This window comes from Erpetoichthys calabaricus, chromosome 7 (genome assembly GCF_900747795.2).
Source record: "Erpetoichthys calabaricus chromosome 7, fErpCal1.3, whole genome shotgun sequence".
In the NCBI taxonomy this organism is placed as follows: domain Eukaryota; kingdom Metazoa; phylum Chordata; class Cladistia; order Polypteriformes; family Polypteridae; genus Erpetoichthys; species Erpetoichthys calabaricus.
In genome coordinates, this window is record NC_041400.2 from 26,703,659 (window position 1) to 26,725,565 (window position 21,907).

Sequence of the window (21,907 nt, forward strand, 5' to 3'; positions counted from 1 at the left end):
AGACGTGCAGGTTAGGTGCATTGGCGATCCTAAATTGTCCCTGGTGTGTGCTTGGTATGTATGTGTGTGTGTGTGTGCCCTGTGGTGGGCTGGCGCCCTGCCCAGGGTTTGTTTCCTGCCTTGTGCCCGGTGCTTGCTGGGATTGGCTCCAGTTGACCCCCATGACCCTGTGTTGGGATATAGTAGGCTGGATACTGACTGACAAATTTTAAAAAACATCTTGCCTGTACTGGAGCTTTACAATGGAGTATGAAGCAGCACTAGAAATTAATAACTTAAAACTTACCAAATACATCCCCTTTGAGTTTTGATAGAACATGCCTGCCATGTTTTTCGATGCACATTTGTGACAGCAAGAGGGATCTAGAAGTAATCATTTAATCGCATATTCCTGGTATTATTTTTCTCGAAGTAAGGATATGTTTTCTGTTCGCCTGTGTGAATTCTCACATAAATACAGAAGAAAATCCAAACAGAGCTAGCCATGTGAAACCATACATCAGGAAAGGCAACTGAAGGAGATGACAAGCGGTGAGGTAATGTGTATAGCTGGTCATCTTTTAAAATGTCTGAATCTCATAATATTGGTGTTTTTGTTTAAAAGTTACATGTACAGTGCATCTGGAAAGTATTCACAGCGCATCACTTTTTCCACATTTTGTTATATTACAGACTTATTCCAAAATGGATTAAATTCATTTTTTTCCTCAGAATTCTACACACAACACCCCATAATGACAACGTGAAAAAAGTTTACTTGAGGTTTTTGCAAATTTATTAAAAATAAAACAACTGAGAAATCCCATGTCCATAAGCATTCACAGCCTTTGCTCAATACTTTGTCGATGCACCTTTGGCAGCAATTACAGCCTCAAGTCTTTTTGAATATGATGCCACAAGCTTGGCACACCTATCCTTGGCCAGTTTCGCCCATTCCTCTTTGCAGCACCTCTCAAGCTCCATCAGGTTGGATGGGAAGCGTCGGTGCACAGCCATTTTAAGATCTCTCCAGAGATGTTCAATCAGATTCAAGTCTGGGCTCTGGCTGGGCCTCTCAAGGACATTCACAGAGTTGTCCTGAAGTCACTCCTTTGATATCTTGGCTGTGTGCTTAGGGTCGTTGTCCTGCTGAAAGATGAACCGTCACCCCAGTCTGAGGTCAAGAGTGCTCTGGAGCAGGTTTTCATCCAAGATGTCTCTGTACATTTCTGCAGTCATCTTTCCCTTTATCCTGACTAGTCTCCCAGTCCCTGCCACTGAAAAACATCCCCACAGCATGATGCTGCCACCACCATGCTTCACTGTAGGGATGGTATTGGCCTGGTAATGAGCGGTGCCTGGTTTCCTCCAAACATGATGCCTAGCATTCACACCAAAGAGTTCAATCTTTGTCTCATCAGACCAGAGAATTTTCTTTCTCATGGTCCGAGAGTCCTTCAGGTGCCTTTTGGCAAACTCCAGGCGGGCTGCCATGTGCCTTTTACTAAGGAGTGGCTTCCGTCTGGCCACTCTACCATACAGGCCTGATTGGTGGATTGCTGCAGAGATGGTTGTCCTTCTGGAAGGTTCTCCTCTCTCCACAGAGGACCTCTGGAGCTCTGACAGAGTGACCATCGGGTTCTTTGTCACCTCCCTGACTAAGGCCCTTCTCCCCCGATCGCTCAGTTTAGATGGCCGGCCAGCTCTAGGAAGAGTCCTGGTGGTTTCAAACTTCTTCCACTTACGGATGATGGAGGCCACTGTGCTCATTGGGACCTTCAAAGCAGCAGACATTTTTCTGTAACCTTCCCCAGATTTGTGCCTCAAGTCAATCCTGTCTCTGAGGTCTACAGACAATTCCTTTGACTTCATGCTTGGTTTGTGCTCTGACATGAACTGTCAACTGTGGGACCTTATATAGACAGGTGTGTGCCTTTCCAAATCATGTCCAGTCCACTGAATTTACCACAGGTGGACTCCAATTAAGCTGCAGAAACATCTCAAGGATGATCAGGGGAAACAGGATGCACCTGAGCTCAATTTTGAGCTTCATGGCAAAGGCTGTGAATACTTATGTACATGTGCTTTCTCAATTTTTTTTATTTTTAATAAATTTGCAAAAACCTCAAGTAAACTTTTTTCACGTTGTCATTATGGGGTGTTGTGTGTAGAATTGTAAGGAAAAAATGAATTTAATCCATTTTGGAATAAGGCTGTAACATAACAAAATGTGGAAAAAGTGATGCGCTGTGAATACTTTACGGATGCACTGTATAAGCTATTTAACAATGTGTGTTTAATCACAATACATGTATTAATACTCGATAACTATCTCGGCTTGAACTATGGATGTATTTGCAAGTTTTTATTTTTTTCAGTGTTGCTTTGTGTCTTCATTGAAAAGTGCCAGTGCCAGAATATATAGCATATTTGTGAGAAAATACGTTTGACTTGAAGAATACCAAACTCATCCTTTAATGAACTTGGCATGTTCTCCGACTATGCTGCATGTCCCGGTACTTAAAAAATCGTTACGGTTCTTTTGAGTCAGTGTGGTTTTCATGTCGACCTTTAGATGTCATGCTGTCAAAGTGGCTCAGTGCGGAGAGTCCCTTCAATGAATGGTGGCTCCTGCCTCACACCTATTGCTGCTGAGACAGGCAGTGGATTCCTGTTGCCCTAATTTTAAAATGGTGATTAAACATTAAAAGATTTATCCCAGTTAGTCACATTGCACTTTTGATATTTCAAAAATGATGCATATTGTTTAGGCTGAAAGCTCAATGTAAATTCTGTTTATGGGTCAAAATAGAACAAGGCAGACGTAGACTTGTGGACAAGGATCCTTTGAACAAGTCACAGTGATGGTCTTACCAGTGTCCACGAGACACATTCGCTTTCCATCCTTGGTCAGCAGTGGAGTTGGGATGGGTAGGCCCTTTTCTTTGAGGAATATCATGAGACTTATCTGAACGTCCAGCATCTCTGCATTGCGGCTGTCTTCGGAGTTGAAGATTTTTAGCACAAATGCATGTCCCTCTGCACTGATGATGTGATAATTTTGGTCATCACAGCTAGGCAGAGAACTCATCTTGGATACTGTCAATCCAAAAATTCTTTGGAGTATCTCCATGGCCTGAGGTGGACTGATGCATGGCTTAGAAGTATGGGAAGACATGACACCTGTTTAAAAATAAAATACACATTATTCACTGCAGCGAGGTGTTCACTTTTCCATTTTTGGATAAACATGATTCAATTTAGGGTTACAGTGGATTGGGTTTAAGGCTGAAATCGACTTAGGAAGAGGTGTCAGTCCACTGTAGGACACAGTCACTCACACCGAGTTAATTTAGTCACATCAGTTCACCACAAGCACATATTTTTGTGATGTGGGGAAAAAAAAGTATCCAAAGAAAAGCCCAGCAGAACATGTGAAGTCTTCACAGCCGGTCACCATATTGGTCTGGACTGCAGAGCTGAGGAGCAGTGGCATTGACTGGATGACTAGCAGCAAGCCACCATGTCACCTTTCAGTGTGTATAGGTAATGTTTTAGCCAGGGTTAAGTATAATTTTTTGTGATCTTATTGCTATTATTTAAATATTATATAAATTTTGTCACAGATTTATGTTTTTTTTCTTTTGTATGGTATGTTGTGAATTATATTTTGTTCAGTAATTAGCTAGTATGTATTATGTTTATGTTTAATTATGGAATAGTGTTTTCTGTTATGTGCCGTGTTCCATTTATATAGAGTCCAGTGGGCATGGCCACAATGACGCTTCAGCTGAAGACCAACCTCCACCCTTAATATTGCAGGCAGAGGGTCAGGGTCTTCATACTGGCTTTGAATTTGGTTTTGTGTTCATCATTTGTAATCATTAGATTTTATTGGCTTATTCAATTATTTTGCTTTGTTTGATCAACAAAGGATTTGGATCAAAGACTGGCTTACCTTTTAGGCACACCCTAAAGTGGAGTAATCAAACCATTTGTAAACACAAGTGTTATCCCTACCTGTTCTAAATATTTCCTCTTCTGATCCATGCTGTATTTTTTTCGCAGTCAACACCACCAGGTTATATGGGTCGATGTAAAGATACTTGTAAAGAGCAGTTGAGACTTTGCAGATTTGTGGAAAATCCAATAGAAATACTGAAATTTGCAATATTGTTTTTTCTGTACTGATTTTTATAAAATATCTAATCAAATTGAAAATTCATTTTTTTGCCCAGCCATCGGTTTCGCTAGTTCTAAATGAATGGTCACGGGTTGACACATAGAGTTTTGGGGAAGATGGTCTCTGTGAAATTTCAGATGGAGGACCGCCACCTGTCTGTTTATTCAAGGCAGAGGGTCAGACCCTCCAGATTGGCACTGAGTGCTGTTGGAGAGCCTTCTTCAGGAGTACTTTTGTGGATTTTCTGGTTTCTGATTCTTTGCTTTGATTTTGTGGTTTTTGAATTTGGCTTTGTTTGTTCTGGGCTGACTTTTTAGGGACACAAATTTGTTTTTTCTTTGTATTTTTAACATTTCAGAGTTTTCATGGTTTCTGTCTCTGTTTATTACTTTTTGGTAGTGCAGATTATTTAGGAGTTTAATTTGGGCTTTCCCTTGCTTTTTACCTGTGCAGGCTGAAGGCTACTTACTGTTTGGGGGAAAGCCATTTTGTACACCTGGCATCAGTAAAGTCCAAGTGTAGATTTGGGAGTACAACCTAATGTTTTGGTATTTTGTGACAGAAATCACAACAGTAACACACATATCTTTGGCATATGGTTGGAGGAAAACTGGAGTACCTGGAGAAAAAACACATGAACATGGGGAGAACATGCAGAGGGTACACTGTGAGACAATGCCTGTGTCAGGATTCAGACCCTCTTGTGGTGCTATGAGGCAGCAGTGTGAACGCCTCACAACACAAAACCAACTGTGATCATTTTATATTTTTCCTCAGTGGTTATATTTAAAGTCATCTCTGAAGTCTGTTGCTCCACTATATTTGGCCACTATACCAAGCCAAAGGCCACGTCACACCAGGCATTTTCAGTTGTAGCCTCCATTTATATAATTGTGGTACAAAACCTGAGTGTACAAGATGTAATTCTCTTTATGAGAAACTAAAGCACGGGGGGAAATCGTAGACCAGCGTGCCGTTCATTCAGCCACTCAGGTAGAAGTGGATGGTGTACACCAGAGGTTTTCATCCTTACTGGCTAGTAGACTGGCTGAAGTATATGAAACTCTTTTGAGGAGTGTTTAGGTAGCAACGAGGGGGTTACCTGTTAAGAGTTTCAAGCATTCAGAGTTACTAACAGAGGAGGCTGTGGGCCCCCCTTGAAGCTTTGGCCATAAAGATTTAGTAACATTAGATTAGAGAGGGCCCTGTGATGGACTGGTATGCCATCCAGGACTAGTTCCTGTCATGTGCTCAGTACTGACGGGATAGGCAGCTGGATAAAGCTCTATTTGGACAGGACAAGTTTTATAAAATGGGGCCGGGTAAAGTAACTATTACCAGAGGACCTCTGCCATTTTAGTCCCATCCGAATTGCTCACGTTGGTAGTTTTATTCAGACTAACTCAGCCACAGGGGATGCACAAACCAGTGTGTTTCTTCGTGCCAGTCCCAAGCCCAGATAAATGGGGAGGGTTACGTCAGGAAGGGCATCCGGTGTAAAACTTTGCCAAATCAATATGCGGGTCAAGCCCCGGGTTAACAACGACCGCCACCAGTACTGTTAGCCAACAGGGTGCTGGCGGAAATTTGGCTACTATTGGCCGAAGAAGAAGAAGGAGAAGAAATGGGGGGAGACGTTTCTGGAGGCAGGAGGAGAGGAGGAAGGTAAAGAGAGTGGAACTGATGGGTAGGAACTTTGAATGTTGACAGTATGACTGGTAAGGGGAGAGAGTTAGCAGATATGATGGAGAGAAGGAAGGTTGATATATTGTGCGTGCAAGAGACTAAATGGAAAGGGAGTAAGGCCAGGTGGATTCAAATTGTTCTATCATGGTATGGATAGGAGGAGAAATGGGGTAGGAGTAATTCTGAAGGAACAGTATGTCAAGAGTGTTTTGGAGGTGAAAAGAGTGTCAGGCAGAGTGATGATTATGAAGCTGGAAATTGGAGGTGTGATGATGAATGCTGTTAGTGCATATGCACCGCAAGTTGGGTGTGCAATGGAGGAGAAAGAAGATTTTTGGAGTGAGTTGGATGAAGTGATGAACAGTGTACCCAAGGGACCATAGGGTGACGTACAAGAGTGGAGGAAGATGCACACAGGTAGATTACATCCTATGCAAAGGAGTCAGTCTGGAGGAGATTGAAGACTGCAATGTGGTGGCAGGGAAAAGTTAGACAGCATAGGATGGTGGTCTATAGAATGGCATTGGAGATCAAGAAGAGGAAGAGAGTGAGGGCAGAGCCAAGGATCAAATGGTGGAAGTTGTAAAAGGAAGACTGCAAGGTTGAGTTTAGGGCGGAGTGAGACAGGCACTGGGTGGCAGTGAAGAATTACCAGACAGCTGGGAAACTACAGCAGATATAGTAAGCGTGACAGCAAGAAGGGTGCTTGGTGTGACATCTGGAAAGAGGAAGAAGGAAAAGGCAACCTGGTGTTGGAATGAGGAAATACAGGAGAGTATACAGAGGAAGAGGATGGGAAAGAAGAAGTAGGATAGTCAGAGAGATGCAGAAAGTAGACAAGAGTACAAGGAGATAAGGCGCAAGGTGAAGAGAGAGGTGGCAAAGGCTAAAGAAAAGGCGTATGATGAGTTGTATGAGAGGTTGGACACTAAGGAGGGAGAAAAGGACCTGTACCGATTGGCTAGACAGAGGGACCGAACTGGGAAAGATGTGCAGTAGGTTAGGGTGATAAAGGATAAAGATGGAAACGTACTCATAAGCGAGGAGAGTATGTTGAGAAGATGGAAAGAGTACTTTGAAAGGCTTATGAATGAAGAGAACGAGAGAGAGAAGAGGTTGGATGATGTGGAGACAGTGAATCAGGAAGTGCAACGGATTAGCAAGGAGGAAGTAAGGACAGCTGGAGAGGATGAAGAATGGAAAAGTCGTTGGTCCAGATGACATACCTGTGGAAGCATGAAGGTGTTTAGGGAGATGGCAATGGAGTTTTTAACCTGATTGTTTAATGGAATCTTGGAAAGTGAGAGGATGCCTGAGGAGTGGAGAAGAAGTGTACTGTTGCCGATATTTAAGAATAAGGGGGGTGTGCAGGACTGCAGTAACTACATGGGGATAAAATTGATGAGCCACAGCATGAAGTTATGGGAAAGAGTAGTGGAAGCTAGGTTAAGAAAAGAAGTGAGGTGATGGTTAGTGAGCATCAGTATGGTTTCATGCCAAGAAAGAGCACTACAGATGCAATGTTTGCTCTGAGGATGTTGATAGAGAAGTTTAGAGAAGGCCAGAAGGAGTTGCATTGCGTCTTTGTGGACCTGGAGAAAGCATATGACAGGGTGCCTCGAGGGGAGCTGTGGTATTGTATGAGGAAGTCGGGAGTGGCAGAGAAGTACATAAGAGTTGTACAGGATATGTACGAGGGATGTGTGACAGTGGTGAGGTCTGCGGTAGGTGCGACGGATGCATTCAAGGTAGAGGTGAGATTACATCAGGGATCGGCTCCGAGCCCTTTCTCATTTGCAATGGTGATGGACAGGTTGACAGATGAGATTAGACAGGAGTCCCCGTGGACTATGCTGTTTGTTGATGACATTGTGATCTGTAGCGATAGTAGGGAGCAAGCTGAGGAGACCCTGGAGAGGTGGAGATATGCTCTAGAGAGGAGAGGAATTAAGGTCAGTAGGAACGAGACAGAATACATGTGTGTAAATGAGAGGGAGGTCAGTGGAATGGTGAGGATGCAGGGAGTACAGTTGGCGAAGGTGGATGAGTTTAAATACTTGGGATGAACAGTACAGAGTAATGGGGATTGTGGAATAGAGGTGAAAAAGAGAGTGCAGGCAGGGTGGAGTGAGTGGAGAAGAGTGTCAGGAGTGATTTGTGACAGACGGATATCAGCAAGAGTGAAAGGGAAAGTCTACAGGACTGTAGTGAGACCAGCTATGTTATATGGGTTGGAGACGGTGGCACTGCCCAGAAAGCAGGAGACAGAGCTGGAGGTGGCAGAGTTAAAGATGCTAAGATATGCACTGGGTGTGACGAGGATGGACAGGATTAGAAATGAGGACATTAGAGGGTCAGCTCAAGTTGGATGGTTGGGAGACAAAGTCAGAGAGGCGAGATTGAGTTGGTTTGGACATGTGCAGAGGAGAGATGCTGAGTATATTGGGAGAAGGATGCTAAGGATAGAGCTGTGATTGAAGAGGAAAAGAGGAAGGCCTAAGCGAAGGTTTATGGATGTGGTGAGAGAGGACATGCAGGTGATGGGTGTAACAGAACAAGATGCAGAGGACAGAAAGATAAGGAAGAAGATGATCCGCTGTGGCAACCACTAATGGGAGCAGCGGAAAGAAGAAGAAGAAAGAAGATAGTTTAATTCAGACTGCATGTTCATGTCTCAGTAAAAATGATGGATCCTTTTATCTTCTCTATAAAGTCTATACAAATTAATCTCAAGTTAAACTAGTATCATGTGAATTGAAATGTCAGTAAAATTCTGTCTTTTGAGATATTTGGGAGGGACTAAAATTAAGGAAGACCTCTGTTAGTAATTAACTTACCTAGTGCCTGAAATAAAAATAAAAAAAACTGTTAGCACTCTTTGTTGTGCTGAGAGCCAAAGATGCATTTGGGGGTGCAAATGAAATACTGCTGTTATAAATGAAGGTTGCTAATATGGTCCATACTGGAGATATGCACCAGTATGCATACATGAACTAGGGAGAATGGGGAAATACCAGTATGGAGTACTGGTGTGTGTGGGTTGGCTGGCAGTGATGACATTACCTCCTGGGGTAAAACTAATCCTGCCTGAGTAAGTCTTAAGTGGGCTAGAAAATGGAGGGAGGGAATTCAAATCAAAGTATGAAGAATGAGCTGGAGTCAGAAGAGGAACTGCTAGTCACTCAGTGTGCTTGATGAATGGCTTGAGGTTTTGGCATGTTAATGTAGATATTTTTTAACTTGAAAATGGACAAGAGAGCAAATGCTACCTTAATGAAAAAAGACAAAAAAAACAACACAGGTGGAAGTGAAAGATTATGATGACAAAGGGACTGAGATGCTGGGGCTCTGCAGATGATAACCTTAAGACACATGTGCAGCAGAGCCAAGACATAAAGACCTGAAACAACTGGGATGAAGAGAAGCCAGGGAGTCTACAAACTTCTCAGTCAGGTGAGCCGCAACAGAATTGTTCCAAGATATATGACAAGATTTATATAGCTTATTCACAGGGAGATTAAGAGAATTATTTAGGGTCACAGAATTAGGTAGGTGTGGTGCTGAACCGGCAACTTTACGGATCAGAATCCAGCTCTTTAACCACTACATCTTAAAAGCACAGAATCCCAAGTTAAAAATCCCATGCCTGGTGGTTGTCCGAGTGAGTTTTTTATGTTCTTCTCATGTCTATGTCGGTGTTCCTCCCACGTTCCCAAATCCATGCTGGTTCATTTCATTAGAGTCTCTAAATTACACCCGTCTGAGTAAACTAAACCCTAAGATGGACTGGTGCCCAGTCACAGCCGTTTACTGCCTTGCTGGAATGACTTGTTGTGGGCTTTGCCTCAGAGTTTTGTTTTTATGCTCCTTTAATTTAGTTTTTACTGTTTTTCTTGATGTTCTATTTTAATTTTATTTTTGTTAATTATTCTATGACTGTCACTTCTTTTCATTTATGTTGTTTAATTGTGTCCTGTCTATCTTCTGTTAATTATGTTGTTAAGTATTTTATTGTTGTTCTTCTCTTTTGTTTTTTTCCTTGCACCAATTTCAGCTTTGTGTTACTCCAGCTATGCTATGCTGCAATACTTTTTTATTTTGCATATCACTTCCAGAATCAGCTTTTTTACATTTTTAATAGTCAGTTTGGACAGATTATTCTGCTGCACTGCTCTACTTTTTCCTTAACGGGTGTACTAACAACACACTCTAAAGCTTTCTTCACATTGGCTCCTGAAAACAAAGTTCCTACGGTGACAAAACACCTATTGTCTTTGATTAATTAAGGAATTGCAAGTATTTTATTATTTTCTTTTGGATTTTCTGGCTTTCTTGATTTATCTGGTCTTTTTTAATGATTCTAATTACTGGACTGTATTTTGGGATATCGTTTCCTTTAGAATTGCCTCTTAAGCAACTCCTTTGCATCTCTTTTGAGGTGTTCTTTGTATTGTTTGATATTTTGTTAAATTTTATTTTTAATAAAGAAATCTTTGATAAAATTTTAATAAAAAAAAAAAAAGGATTTTTTGCTGGACCATCTCTGCACAAGCTGAGGTTTACGGTTACCCTCTTCTTGTGGGATTTTTGAGATATATTTTGGTACATTTAAGCTTATTGTTAAGGCTAAAATCTCTTTTTGTATTTGCAAGGCCAATGCAGGCAATTAAACTGGGATTAAGCCACTAGGGTGAGGATGTTTCTAAACAAGCTAAGGTGGCTTGATCTGGCCAGTGAAGCCTTTTTAAAGCCTTACCTTATTTTGCTCGGGAGGAAACTCCAATTCATAACTCTGACAACAGATTGTCAATCTAGTTGTGGGAAGCAAGAGGCCAGAAAATTGGACTCTTCAGGCTGACATCAGACCAGAGGGTTATCACATCTGAGAGAGACCATTACTCCACAGAAAACAGATAACCCAAAAGTGGCACCCTAGCCCCCCAAAAGACAATGGGCTCAACAGTACGTTATCTTACCAGAAACGCCATGGTGTGCTGTTAAGGGCCAATCTTTGCCATTTTAATTTGAATTTGGAAAGATCAATGGCGCGAAGAAAAACAGAGATACACAAGATGTTTCGAGAGATTTTACAGAAGGTGAGATGGCCACCTGACCTGAGTTACTAAAAGATGTAAAGTTGGAGTCTACCCAGATTATATAAAGTGCAAAGCCTGTCTCACTCAGATGCTACAGGGCAACTTCGATTTTCTTCTTCATTTGCTTTGACACTTAGCACTCTGCCTTGGTTCAAACCCTTCATGTTTATATAAATTAATTGTTCCTTTTGTACATTTTACACTGTCTTAGGTATTTTTTCTAGATTGACAGCATATACTATGACATGAAGTTGAAGCAGAGTATTTTACAAAATAAGGCACACCTCATGGACTATCTGAGACAGAATCACACATTTCAAACACCCCATGTCTGGCATCGGCTCAGCACCAGACAAAACTTACTCTTCAAATGTTTTTTTAAAGTATGAAAGTAGCTTTACATTAATGGTGCAATGGTGTGATAAGCTTCATTTTGAGAAGCTGTGTCACTAAGTGTACTGATCTTTGAGAGGGTTACATACTGATTAACACATACTAGTATGAAATTCACTTTACTCTGCATAGATGACAATAAAGAACCTATAAGTCCTAAATGTTAGCTTCAAATCACAAAATTAAAGGTGATTATGGAAATGGTGGAGAATACAGTAACACCCTTGGTCTGGACATGACAGGGACACACTCTCCTCAGGTGGCATGACTATCAGAAAACGAGAAGACTACCATAAAAGCAGCTCTGGGTGCACATGCAGTGCTTCAACAACCACTTGGGATATGCATCTCTGCTGCTAAAGTCCATATGTCTGGTTCCATGGCTGTCTGTAAGCCTTAGGTTTGGGTCGGTTCCTAGAACTGGTATGGCAGATGGGTTTCCTCTTACCTTGGGTGAGTGTTGTGAGGAGGGGCTGGTGTACAGGGATGAAGCAGCCAGGAGTGCATGGAGCCCCAGAGGACCTAAGAAGCATTGCATAGCAGCTGATGAAGGAGGTAGTCGGTCTGGTCACAGAAGAAACCAAAGGTCCTTCTAAGGGCCAGTTATATTCAGTGTTGAGCAGAGAGCTAAATCCATTTCTCTTCCACTCTTGTCCCACAGGGTCATTACAATATTTCATGATGACATACCGATTATCCAATAATCAATCTATGATATGCTTACTCCAGGTTTGAGGTGACATTGGGGACAAGCCAGGAGCCATCAATGGATGGGGCACCAGTGCACATGTGTTATGCACTCATAAAATTTGAAAATTAAAGCTTCTTGTTAGCATTTCAGAGTTAAAAATTTACATTTGCTTAATAGTGGCTTCACAGTGACACGCTGTACATCACGTATGACAACACACAAATAATATGAACTCACTTTACAAATTTAACGTGAAAGTTTTTTACAAGTAAAAACTAAGGACATTTAACCTCTTCTAAGTCAGTCTTGAGTTATACTAGATTCACTTGAAATGTTGGCACAAAGATAATTTTGTCAGGTCAATTATCTGAAGTAATGACATATTTCCATAAGAATGGAGATTTGTAAAATGCATTGAAAATGCCTTCTTAATGTTACTTTTGAAAAAGTTCACATTCATAAATGTAAATTTCCAGCAAGAAAACCTAATTTTATCATTTTTATGAAAAAAAACTTTAAATAAAAAAGCAATTAATACAATGGCCACTTTATCTTAAGAATATATTACATTAAAGTTAAATATATCTTTCTACTTTTTAATTCTTTTTTCCCCACTTTTTTTCATTTTTGTGTTTTAATATCCTAGAATCACCCATGTGTAGTAATTTGTTATGTGTAAATGTTATTTAATTTTGTCGATTTCACTTAAAATGTACTTAACTGTTGCTTGTAATGCTTATTGAAATAAGCATTATAACATGTGGGGGTTGAATTTGGTTTTGTTTTGCTTGTTGTTTTTATATTTGGTATTCATTTTGAAGTAATCTGTTGTATCTGTTATGTTGTTATTCTTTGCGTGACTGTCATGCCATTGTAATGTTCTTGTTTTTGAAAATAATATAATACTGAATTAAAAATAAAACATGAAAAAGAAAACACTCCTAAACGACAATGTCACGCTAAAGTTCACTGCAGTACTAGTGATGCGCATTTAGCTTCACTTTACTGATTTGATTCTTTCGGAATACTTAAGTGAATTAATTCTTTTGAATCATTTACAGTCTGATTGCATCACAAACAATTTCATAACGTGTATATTATTTTGATATATGTACATATGTATGTAAATATACACATTAATAAACAAATTGTAACTAATTATATATTTAACAAGATCATTAATATGCCATTGTCCTGTTTCTATACACAAAGCATTAAAACATATTTATGATGCATATTTAAAGTCACACGTTTCATTACGGATTCACACGTGAATAAGAATGACACAATTCGCCATAATTCGATTTTTAATCAAGTTCACGAGAATCGTTAGACTGTTTCTCGGGTACGAACTCGCACACGAAAGGACTGAGTCGAGACATCCACTTTTTCTTTGTTCACATTGCGACTGTTCGGAGCTCCGAGTTGTGACGTTCACCTTCCCAGTTCAGTCCGCTCATGCCGGTTACTGATAGGACTATTCGGAGTATTGCGAAGTCGTCATGGATTTGTCAATTGGTCCGCAAACGGTATTTTTGTGGAGAAACAAGCAGCCAAATGAGCATATTAAATGTGCATCACTTCGCTACAAATTAATTTAATCAAAAATGGAACTCCCGGCTTACGCGACTGTACATTTTATTTTGACAAATGGAAAGGCGAAAGGTCACGCTTATGTCATAACTCAGCCATTAATGGTAACTTTGTTTTGTTCGACTGATTTTTCCGAGTTGGTAAAGCGTGACGCCGACACCTCGCAGGATACACATGTGCTTAATTCGCGCTCCCTTTGAACTTCGCTAAACCGGTTCATATAATTTACTTAAAAGAGTCTTCCATTAAGAACGAACTCTCCTCGAATCACCAGTCACTACCAGTACTCAGAGTCCGGTTGGACTTTCTAGTCCAAGTCCTCCTAAGTCCTTTTTCACAAATTCTAAAATAGATTTAACTTCATGGGTGAGTGTGTTATCGGTGAACTGCACAGCGCATACCTGCAGTAAAGTTAGTTAAAGCTTGTGCGGCGCATGTGAACACTAACCGAGTACCGAAAAAAGAAAGCAAAACACCTCTCGTTGACATGTATCGAGTTTGACTTGTGAAAGGAAAGTGTAAGGGCGAGCAGTTAGGAGAAAGAGCAGAAGAGACCCATCACCAAAGCATCCGTCAGTTCCTCACACATCTCGTCATTTGGTTTTCTGTAATAAATAAATAAATGAGTATAACACGCCACACATCTGTTACACGAGAGCATCGGTTACCTTTCCCGTCACAGTTGCCTTGCAGTCATTCACGAACACTTTATAAACTTTAACTTAGTGTGAAATGGAGAAAAAAAAATGGAATGGGAATGTTTACGAAACCAGCAAGACAGCGCCGGCAGGAATCGCGGAAATCCGCGACGGTGTCCTTGTTGGGACATTCCGTGTGACAGTTGTTAGCGCTCCGTTCTGTGTACAGTATTGAACATAGCATCGTTTACCACCGTGGTCCTGTGAAAACTAAAAAAGTAGATTTATAAATTTAATGAAACCACTTAATACAAATTGACACCAGGCATCAACTCTGGACTGGAAATATGGCGCCAGTCGCAATCGCTCATTTATAGGGGATTCAGATGAATTGGGCTGAACATGTAAAGCAAGCATATTCAAATGAAAATGTACATTGATTACAATTTGCTAAGAAAACCGCTTAAAACTGATTCATTCCGAGGAACTGTACATAAGGGTTAAAACCTCCTCAAGGTGTCGATCTTCAGGCTGAAATGTACACTGTAGAATGGAAATTGAAAGCATCCTTAACAGAACCATATTGTGGCCCAGCTTGTGTCCGGTACTCCGAGGATATCTGCCGTGAGATGCCTAAGATTTCTTTGGCTTGAGTAAGAGTTGCTCTGGCACTACTGGGATAAGCTCCAATGTCAAGTGTGTCCGAAGTCTATGTGTACAGGCAGTGTGGGAGAGTAGTTAAGGCTTTGGACTTCAAAACCTGATGATGTTGGTTTTAATCCAGTTACTGTGACACTGTGTGACCATGAGCAAGTCACTTTAACTGTCTGTGATCCAACTGGAAAAACAAAACAAATGTAACCAATTGTATATTGTAAGCTGTCTTGGATAATGTTATTAGCGAGTAAAACTGAAATTCATGAAAGGAAGATTAAACATCCTAAAGTACTGTACCAGTCAAAATTCTGGACACACCCAGAAATGTTAATGTTTTTGGCAGAAGTTGATACTTTTTTCTATCAATATACCATTAAACTGATTTAAAAAGACAGTTATTACTGGTATTGCTAATGGCTATTACTGCTTAAAATGCCTGACTTTTAATTTATTACTCACAAATGACTGCAAAGCCCCATTTTCAGCAGCCATTCCTTCAGTGCCCCTTAGCTTATCATTAAGTAGTCATGTATAAATTGTAATTTGTTATTAAAGAAGTCTTTGTAATTGCATTAGCACCAATGAAAACTGTTGATTCTGTTCACTTGGTTTGGCAGATTATGCCACTCCTAAAATTCAGTTCCGGGTTCAGAACTGGACAAAATGAAACAACTACAACTCTCTCAAGAAACATCTCGGTTTGTTGTTTTTTTTTGCAGAATGAAGGATATTCCATGTGACAGATTGCCAAGACACAGAAGATTTCATACAAAGGTGTCTATTACTGTCTTTAGAGAAGAGGGTGAACTGACCTGATCAGGACAGAAAAAGAAGGGGAAGGCCCAGCTGGACAACTGCATAAGAGGAGAAGTACATCAGAGTGTGTAGTGTGAGAAACAAACACCTTACAGGTCCTCAGTTGGCTTCTTCCATAAATATACAACAAATACCAGTGTCATCTGTAACAGAGAAAAGACAGCTCTGCAGTGCTGACCTTAGAGGCAGAATGTATACATTCATATGCTGTTTTAAACAGGGCAGCTTTCCTGTTTCTCAAAAGCTCTAGTCTCTTTGTAGATGGCAACACTAAGAAAAAACAACAGGAAAAAAAACAAACACAAAAAATGTTATAGAAAACCAGAGTGACGACATGAAACTTCAAGTTCACATTGAACTCCAGTTAAGTATTAGAATGAGTCCCTTTATGACACATAGAGTGCATCCTGAAGTGGGCCCGTATTCAGTCAGCCAGCAGATTCTGTCTGTGCCAAGTGCTGCTGCAGTCAGCTCTGGATATCTCAAATGGGAATAAAGACAGCATAAAGATGGATGCACGTAGATATTAACAAATCGTTGGTGTTAAAAGCATATATTTGACATAACCAATGCTTAATACTCTGATGTCACATTTTGGAAATTGATTTTCAAAACATGTTGTGCATACGGTAGAATGTCAGTAAGTCTTATACTTAAAAATGGTATTTAATTCAATAAATCTGTAAATTTTAGGTCTAACAATTCCCATAATGCTTATTTTATTTTTCATCAGACATTATTTAGTTTCGGAGGGAAACCCTAACCTACCCCAGTAGTCAGCTTCAGGGACTTGCCATATTGGGGTTATTTATCTTTGCTAATCAACCTGATTCAGAGTCTTCAGATTATGAAAGGAAACAGAAAGACTATAGAAGAAAAGAAGACTGTATTAACACAGAGAATAAAAAAGGCAGAGACGTTAACCTAATAATGTTAAAAGACCCACTTAAAACTACAAATGGTACTTTGTATGTGCTGAAGAGTTGCACTGGTTGAGCTCGTCCAATGACAGCATTAGCTAACCTTCAGCGTTCTAACCTGCTTATCCAGTTCAGGGCCATAAGGTCACACCATATAAATAAAATATGTCAAGTCACTATTGACAAGGACTGGTACCTAGTTAAAACATTGCATGTATCAAAACTACACAGTCACACAACAGCACTCCTGGCCTCAAGTTGGTTGTCCAACTCTGATTTGGAAGGTCAGAACTCTGTCCAGGAAAAAGAAAGAGCATCAATTAAGATCATTCATTTTGCATTTTTAGATACATGTGTAATGAAGCTGTCTTGTGTGCTCACCACCAGCAAGAAGGCTGAGGGTTGGGTGTGTTGCCAGTTTAGTGGCAGGCATAGGTGGGAAAGTCCAAGACAGACTAGACCCTAAATATCCTGGGCGGCTCCTCGTAGAGCTGCTCTAAGCATGTCCCACTGGGCAGACCCAGGATATCCTGGAGGGATTATGTCTCTCAGTTGGCTCAGGGACACCTGTAAATTCCCTGGGATCAGCAGGAATCTGTAGCTGGTGACATGGAAAGTCTGTGTAGTCCTGCTTGGTCTGCTGCCACAATGACCCTCGCCAGGAAATGCAGTTTCAGAAAATGAGATGAGAAGATTTAAATAAATTGGCAGTAATTTTAGCACCAGGAATTTATTAGAATACAGAATACCAAACACTCAGACATAAAATATTTAACTCTTTTATATGACACAAACAATTCTTATAAAGTTAAGAAAGTTAACACACTTAGTAACATACAATCAGGAAAATATGTAATTCAAAGAAGAAGAATGGCAATTATTAATAAAGAAAATTTGGATGCTGACACCTTGAGATGCTCATGAAGTAAATCACTGTGACTGCTTCAGTTGATCTAAATGTTGTCATCCATACTTTGGGCCGTCATGAGAGCTTGCACAAAAGCTCACTTCTGTCAGAAGAATGCGAGTCTTGTCTGCCCATCACTCCTACCAGGAATCTTTTCATAGGTCAAACGTTTTCTTTTTTGGTGAGGAGAAAATAACAGTTGCCCTGAAAAGTGAAACAACAGAGTCATTTTAATCAGGTGGCCACAAAGCAAGAAATATCGAGCATATTCAGAGACTCACGCACTGCAGGCTGCCATGTAAGCTCTTAAATGACCATGTAAGTCACCTTTTTCATTATTTAAGGGTAGACAGTATCCTAAGGTACCAAAACAGTGGACACATAGTATGAAAAAATAAACAGAACTGTTTCATTTTAAAATTGTGTGCATCAATTGCTTTGCCCAATCACATCCAAAGATGAAAAATGGAAAACAGGTGAAGACCCTAAGTGAGGTGGAAAGGAGTCAGACGTGGCCTGACTCCATAAAATGAGAAATGCTATACAGTATTGCTTTTATGTAAGTTGTATGAACTGCTACATCTCATGGCAAATCACGGCAAGTTCAGGTTCTATGACCTTTTGGGTACCGTGGAGACCTCGCCTAAACCTCTTATTTCAGGTTTCATTACATTCAGTGGAAAACACATGAGAGGGACTGGAGATTTTTTTGTGAATGTGGAAAGGTGAAAAAGGGAGCACAGTACAATTAAAACTAAATGAGTGATCTAGACATTGAAATGAGGACTGAATTCATCCATGTCACAGCCCAGGGAGATTAAGTTACATCATCTTGACTGACTGAGCAACAGAAATAATTAACTTTGTATCAAAATGATGAATGACAGTGACATCACACAAGAAAACTACCATTGGTCAGCATGTCCCATTCTTGGACACTACAAGCTGGACCTTCTCTGGTTAAATGGTGAGGACTTTCAATATAAACCTGTGCTACAATCTGAGCAGGTCTGACCTCATCTTACTGCCAGCTACAGCAGGTATGCTGTATGGAAGAAAGAGGTTGCTAATGAAGGCACCATATAAAAATAAACTGAATAAACATGATGAGGATGTGTGGAGTGTCATTGAATGGTGAGCTGAGACAAAGGGGTGTGTGGAAGCAATGGGTCTTTTGCTGAAGTTTTGGTGAAGAGGAGTGCTGGGATGGAAGAGGATGGGATGATGGTAAAACGGAACCGAATAAAGTCTTTGAAAGAGCTGCTGTATGACGTGAAAGCGAAAAAATGACAGTAACAACGCATAACACTAGAAAAGGTAAAAGTAACATTAACTCTGTTAAGACGAAAGGGGCTGCTGCCTTTGAAACTTCTGATTCATTCTTGGAAGGCTAGTAATACTGTTTTGGCCATTCTCCATTTTAATGTTTTAAATGTCTCATTTTAGCCCATACAGTGAAAATGTGGCGTGTTTCTTTCAGTCGTCTAGATAGCTTGCTCAGCATTTTTCAGGAAACCTTGTATGTTGCACATATCTACTATGAAATTAAGTTCTTAGAATGTATTTTTTAGAAGAAACAAACATATGAATGAATTCTGACTTGCTGATTTGGGAGGGGTAGTAAGCCGCACATGCTGAGTGGGGGTGGGTGAAAGTCTTATTTTAATAACCCACTGACAGGCCCACCTTTGTCTCAGTGTGTTCCTGTTCAATGCGGGTGTCATTGGTTAGGTGTTAATTTGTAACATAGCTGGACTATACTTCCCTTACTATCCACAATACAATATAACACAACATAATATATAGTAATTGCCATACCAGCACTCTCTGATCCATTAAACATCCCTTTTCTTATTTCTGTGATATTTTCATGCAGTCTGCTGCAGTCTGGAGAGAGGTTACTGAAATTCCAAGAATTTGGTTTGTCATATCCAAATTCTGAGTTATCTCTTTGTGTAGGTGAGGACTTGCTAGGCAGACGATACACAACATTTCCTCCAACAGAAAAATCAACTGCACTTTGGGCGGTATGACTCTTGTAAGTCAGTGGTCTTTTTAATGGCAGAACCGATGCCTGACTGTTGGTACCTTGAGAGTTTTGTAATTCTTTAGTGAAAATACTTGATTGGTTACAGCATGTGAATTTTGAGTATTCTTTCTCTGGTGAAGGGTGCACAAATTGATTCCAGTTGCATGTATCCTTATTTGGAACAGAGCTACTTGAAACATTTTGGGTTACCATATTACTACTTTGTAAAGGAGCCACACTGATCCTCTTTTGTCTCCACTCATTTTTAGTATAGTTGGATATTCCCAGGTTTTCTATTTGTTGATTTTCAGAAAAACAATTGTCACATTTCTGATTGAGTTCCAAACGGTACTGAGAACTGCACATTTCATCTTCTAGAGATTGCTGGGCAGAAACATCCAATGTGGTTGGGAAAGTTTTCTCAGCAGTACAATGGGAGCAAGATTCCTTAAAGTCCCCTGATATTTCCTGAGATTCCTGTGGTGTTGGTGAATGCGATGCGTTTAATTTGTAGAGTGCTGTTGTACTAGTGAAGAGCTGCACAGAAACAAAACACAAACCATTAGCTGTTAAGAGCAGTAAGAAAAAAACAAAACAGTATATGAGGACTCCATCTGTTCATTTTCTGGTCCTGCATTTTCCCAGTTTAGTGTTGCAGAAGAGTACATCACTCCATTACAGGGTGTGTGTGTGCTCACACTGGCATCAGGCTGATTCAGCAAAATATATGGGCTTTGGAGGGATCCAAATTCTAGACAAGTAACTTAGGTGGGCATGTGGAAGACAGCTTCAGACAAACGGCTTCTCAATCAAGAGCTGAACCAAGCGTTCTAACACACAGTATCCCTACACGTTTACATTAAATACACAGCCCTAACAATTACATTTATTTGCATCTTAACAGCTGCATGAGGCACATCTTAACAGCAGTATGAGGCACTGTTGAATTTTATTCTTAATTTACTTTATATAAAGAATGGTAGTTTGTGTCTCCCAACCTGCTGTTAATATTCTTTGTGTTTATCCTTATTATTTTATTGTGGTGGAGTCTTACCCCACTTTCCTTACAACTCTTAAATTAGAATTGTGCTTAAAGGCATATCATTGGTTTTGACTTGTTTGATTAAATCATTCTCTAAATCACTTCCTAGATTCCACTCATGAGCTTATAGTTAATCACAGGATCACGAGTAAAAATACTATTTTAAGAAAAAAAAAAAGAAAATTGTTTACCGTTAATTTTGAGAGTCCACTGCAGTATGGATAAGGTCAGTGTTGTCTTACCAGTTTGCCAGGCTCGAGTTCCCTCTGTAGTTAAACCACTTGTTATTTAATAATAATAACAATAAAAATAAAAAGCAAAACTATTGTGCAGTTAGCTGGGAAGTGTTTTCTGTGGAACTGGTAAGCATCATGCCACAGCTCCGTGATCACAACATAACTAATGAATGTAGAAAGGTTTCGGAATTGATCAACACCCAACCTTTCACCAACCAGGAGGTGTGCCAGGACCCACCAGCATTTGTCCGGGAGGGGGACAAGCAGAGGACTACCCATTCAACCCCAGATCTGGGACCGCTGAAGGTAGCCAGGGATTGGCAGATGCAAGTTGACTTGGGTCAGAGGCTCATCTTCCCTACAGAGATTGTAACAACTACTCTGCGACCAGACCTTGTCCTTTGGTCTAACTTCTGAAAACTTGCTTACGTCATCGAGCTGATGGTACCGTGGGAGGATGCCATTGAGGAAGCCTTTGAACGTAAGAAGCTGCGGTATGCCAACTTAGCCGCTGAGGTGGAGGACAGAGGCTGGAAGATCAAGGTGCGCCTGGTGGAGATAGGGTGTAGGGGCTTTGTTGCCAGTACAACAGCGAAGCTACTTAGAGAGGTTGGAGTTAGGGGACAGGCCCATCAACAGGCTATCAGAGAATTGGCTAACACTGCTGAGAGGACCAGTCACTGGCTATGGCTGAAGAGGGATGACATCACTTGGGCAGCTAAGGTGATTACCTAACCGCTAAACACATGCCCAGGCTTGACCAGCCTGTGGTGGGCATCCCTCAACAGAGGGTGTATTGTGATAAAAGGCTGAAACACCGGTGAACTTGGGGCACACAACTGTCGATGTGTCCTGCTGGTAAAGCCTATTGGCTGCCATTCTTCATAGCAGCCCTCCCTCAAGATCACCCCCCCCCCCCCCCCGCCCCATTAGAAGCGATGCAAATATCAGGGACTGTAACATCTAGTCCTTTCATTGAGTCTTTAAATGTATTGTCTACCATTTACCAGCTTACAGATCACCTGTTTATCTGTGGTTAAT

The 21,907-nt window shown here is 40.6% G+C and overlaps 2 protein-coding genes across 3 annotated transcripts in view; both read right to left on the reverse strand.

The window, feature by feature from the left end:
* Nucleotides 1–14,394, reverse strand: part of LOC114654098 (hydroxylysine kinase-like) — a 28,476-nt gene extending 14,082 nt beyond the window's left edge. Inside the window, exons 1-2 of the mRNA XM_028804517.2 lie at nucleotides 14,290–14,394; nucleotides 2,854–3,162 (exon numbers count right to left, since the gene is read on the reverse strand). Coding sequence (XP_028660350.2) covers nucleotides 2,854–3,157 — 304 coding nt within the window. The 5' untranslated portion in view covers nucleotides 3,158–3,162; nucleotides 14,290–14,394. The remainder of the gene's footprint in view (nucleotides 1–2,853; nucleotides 3,163–14,289) is intronic.
* A 2,989-nt stretch (nucleotides 14,395–17,383) lies between these two features.
* The window catches only part of LOC114655078 (protein shortage in chiasmata 1 ortholog), a 63,824-nt gene continuing 59,300 nt past the window's right edge, over nucleotides 17,384–21,907 (reverse strand). The window contains exons 18-19 of one of the 2 annotated variants that reach the window (XM_028805974.2): nucleotides 19,378–20,125; nucleotides 17,384–17,763 (exon numbers count right to left, since the gene is read on the reverse strand). In XM_028805974.2, the coding sequence (XP_028661807.2) occupies nucleotides 17,666–17,763; nucleotides 19,378–20,125 (846 nt within the window). In that variant the 3' untranslated portion in view covers nucleotides 17,384–17,665. The remainder of the gene's footprint in view (nucleotides 17,764–19,377; nucleotides 20,126–21,907) is intronic. The other variant, XM_051929532.1, reaches the window with a different exon arrangement.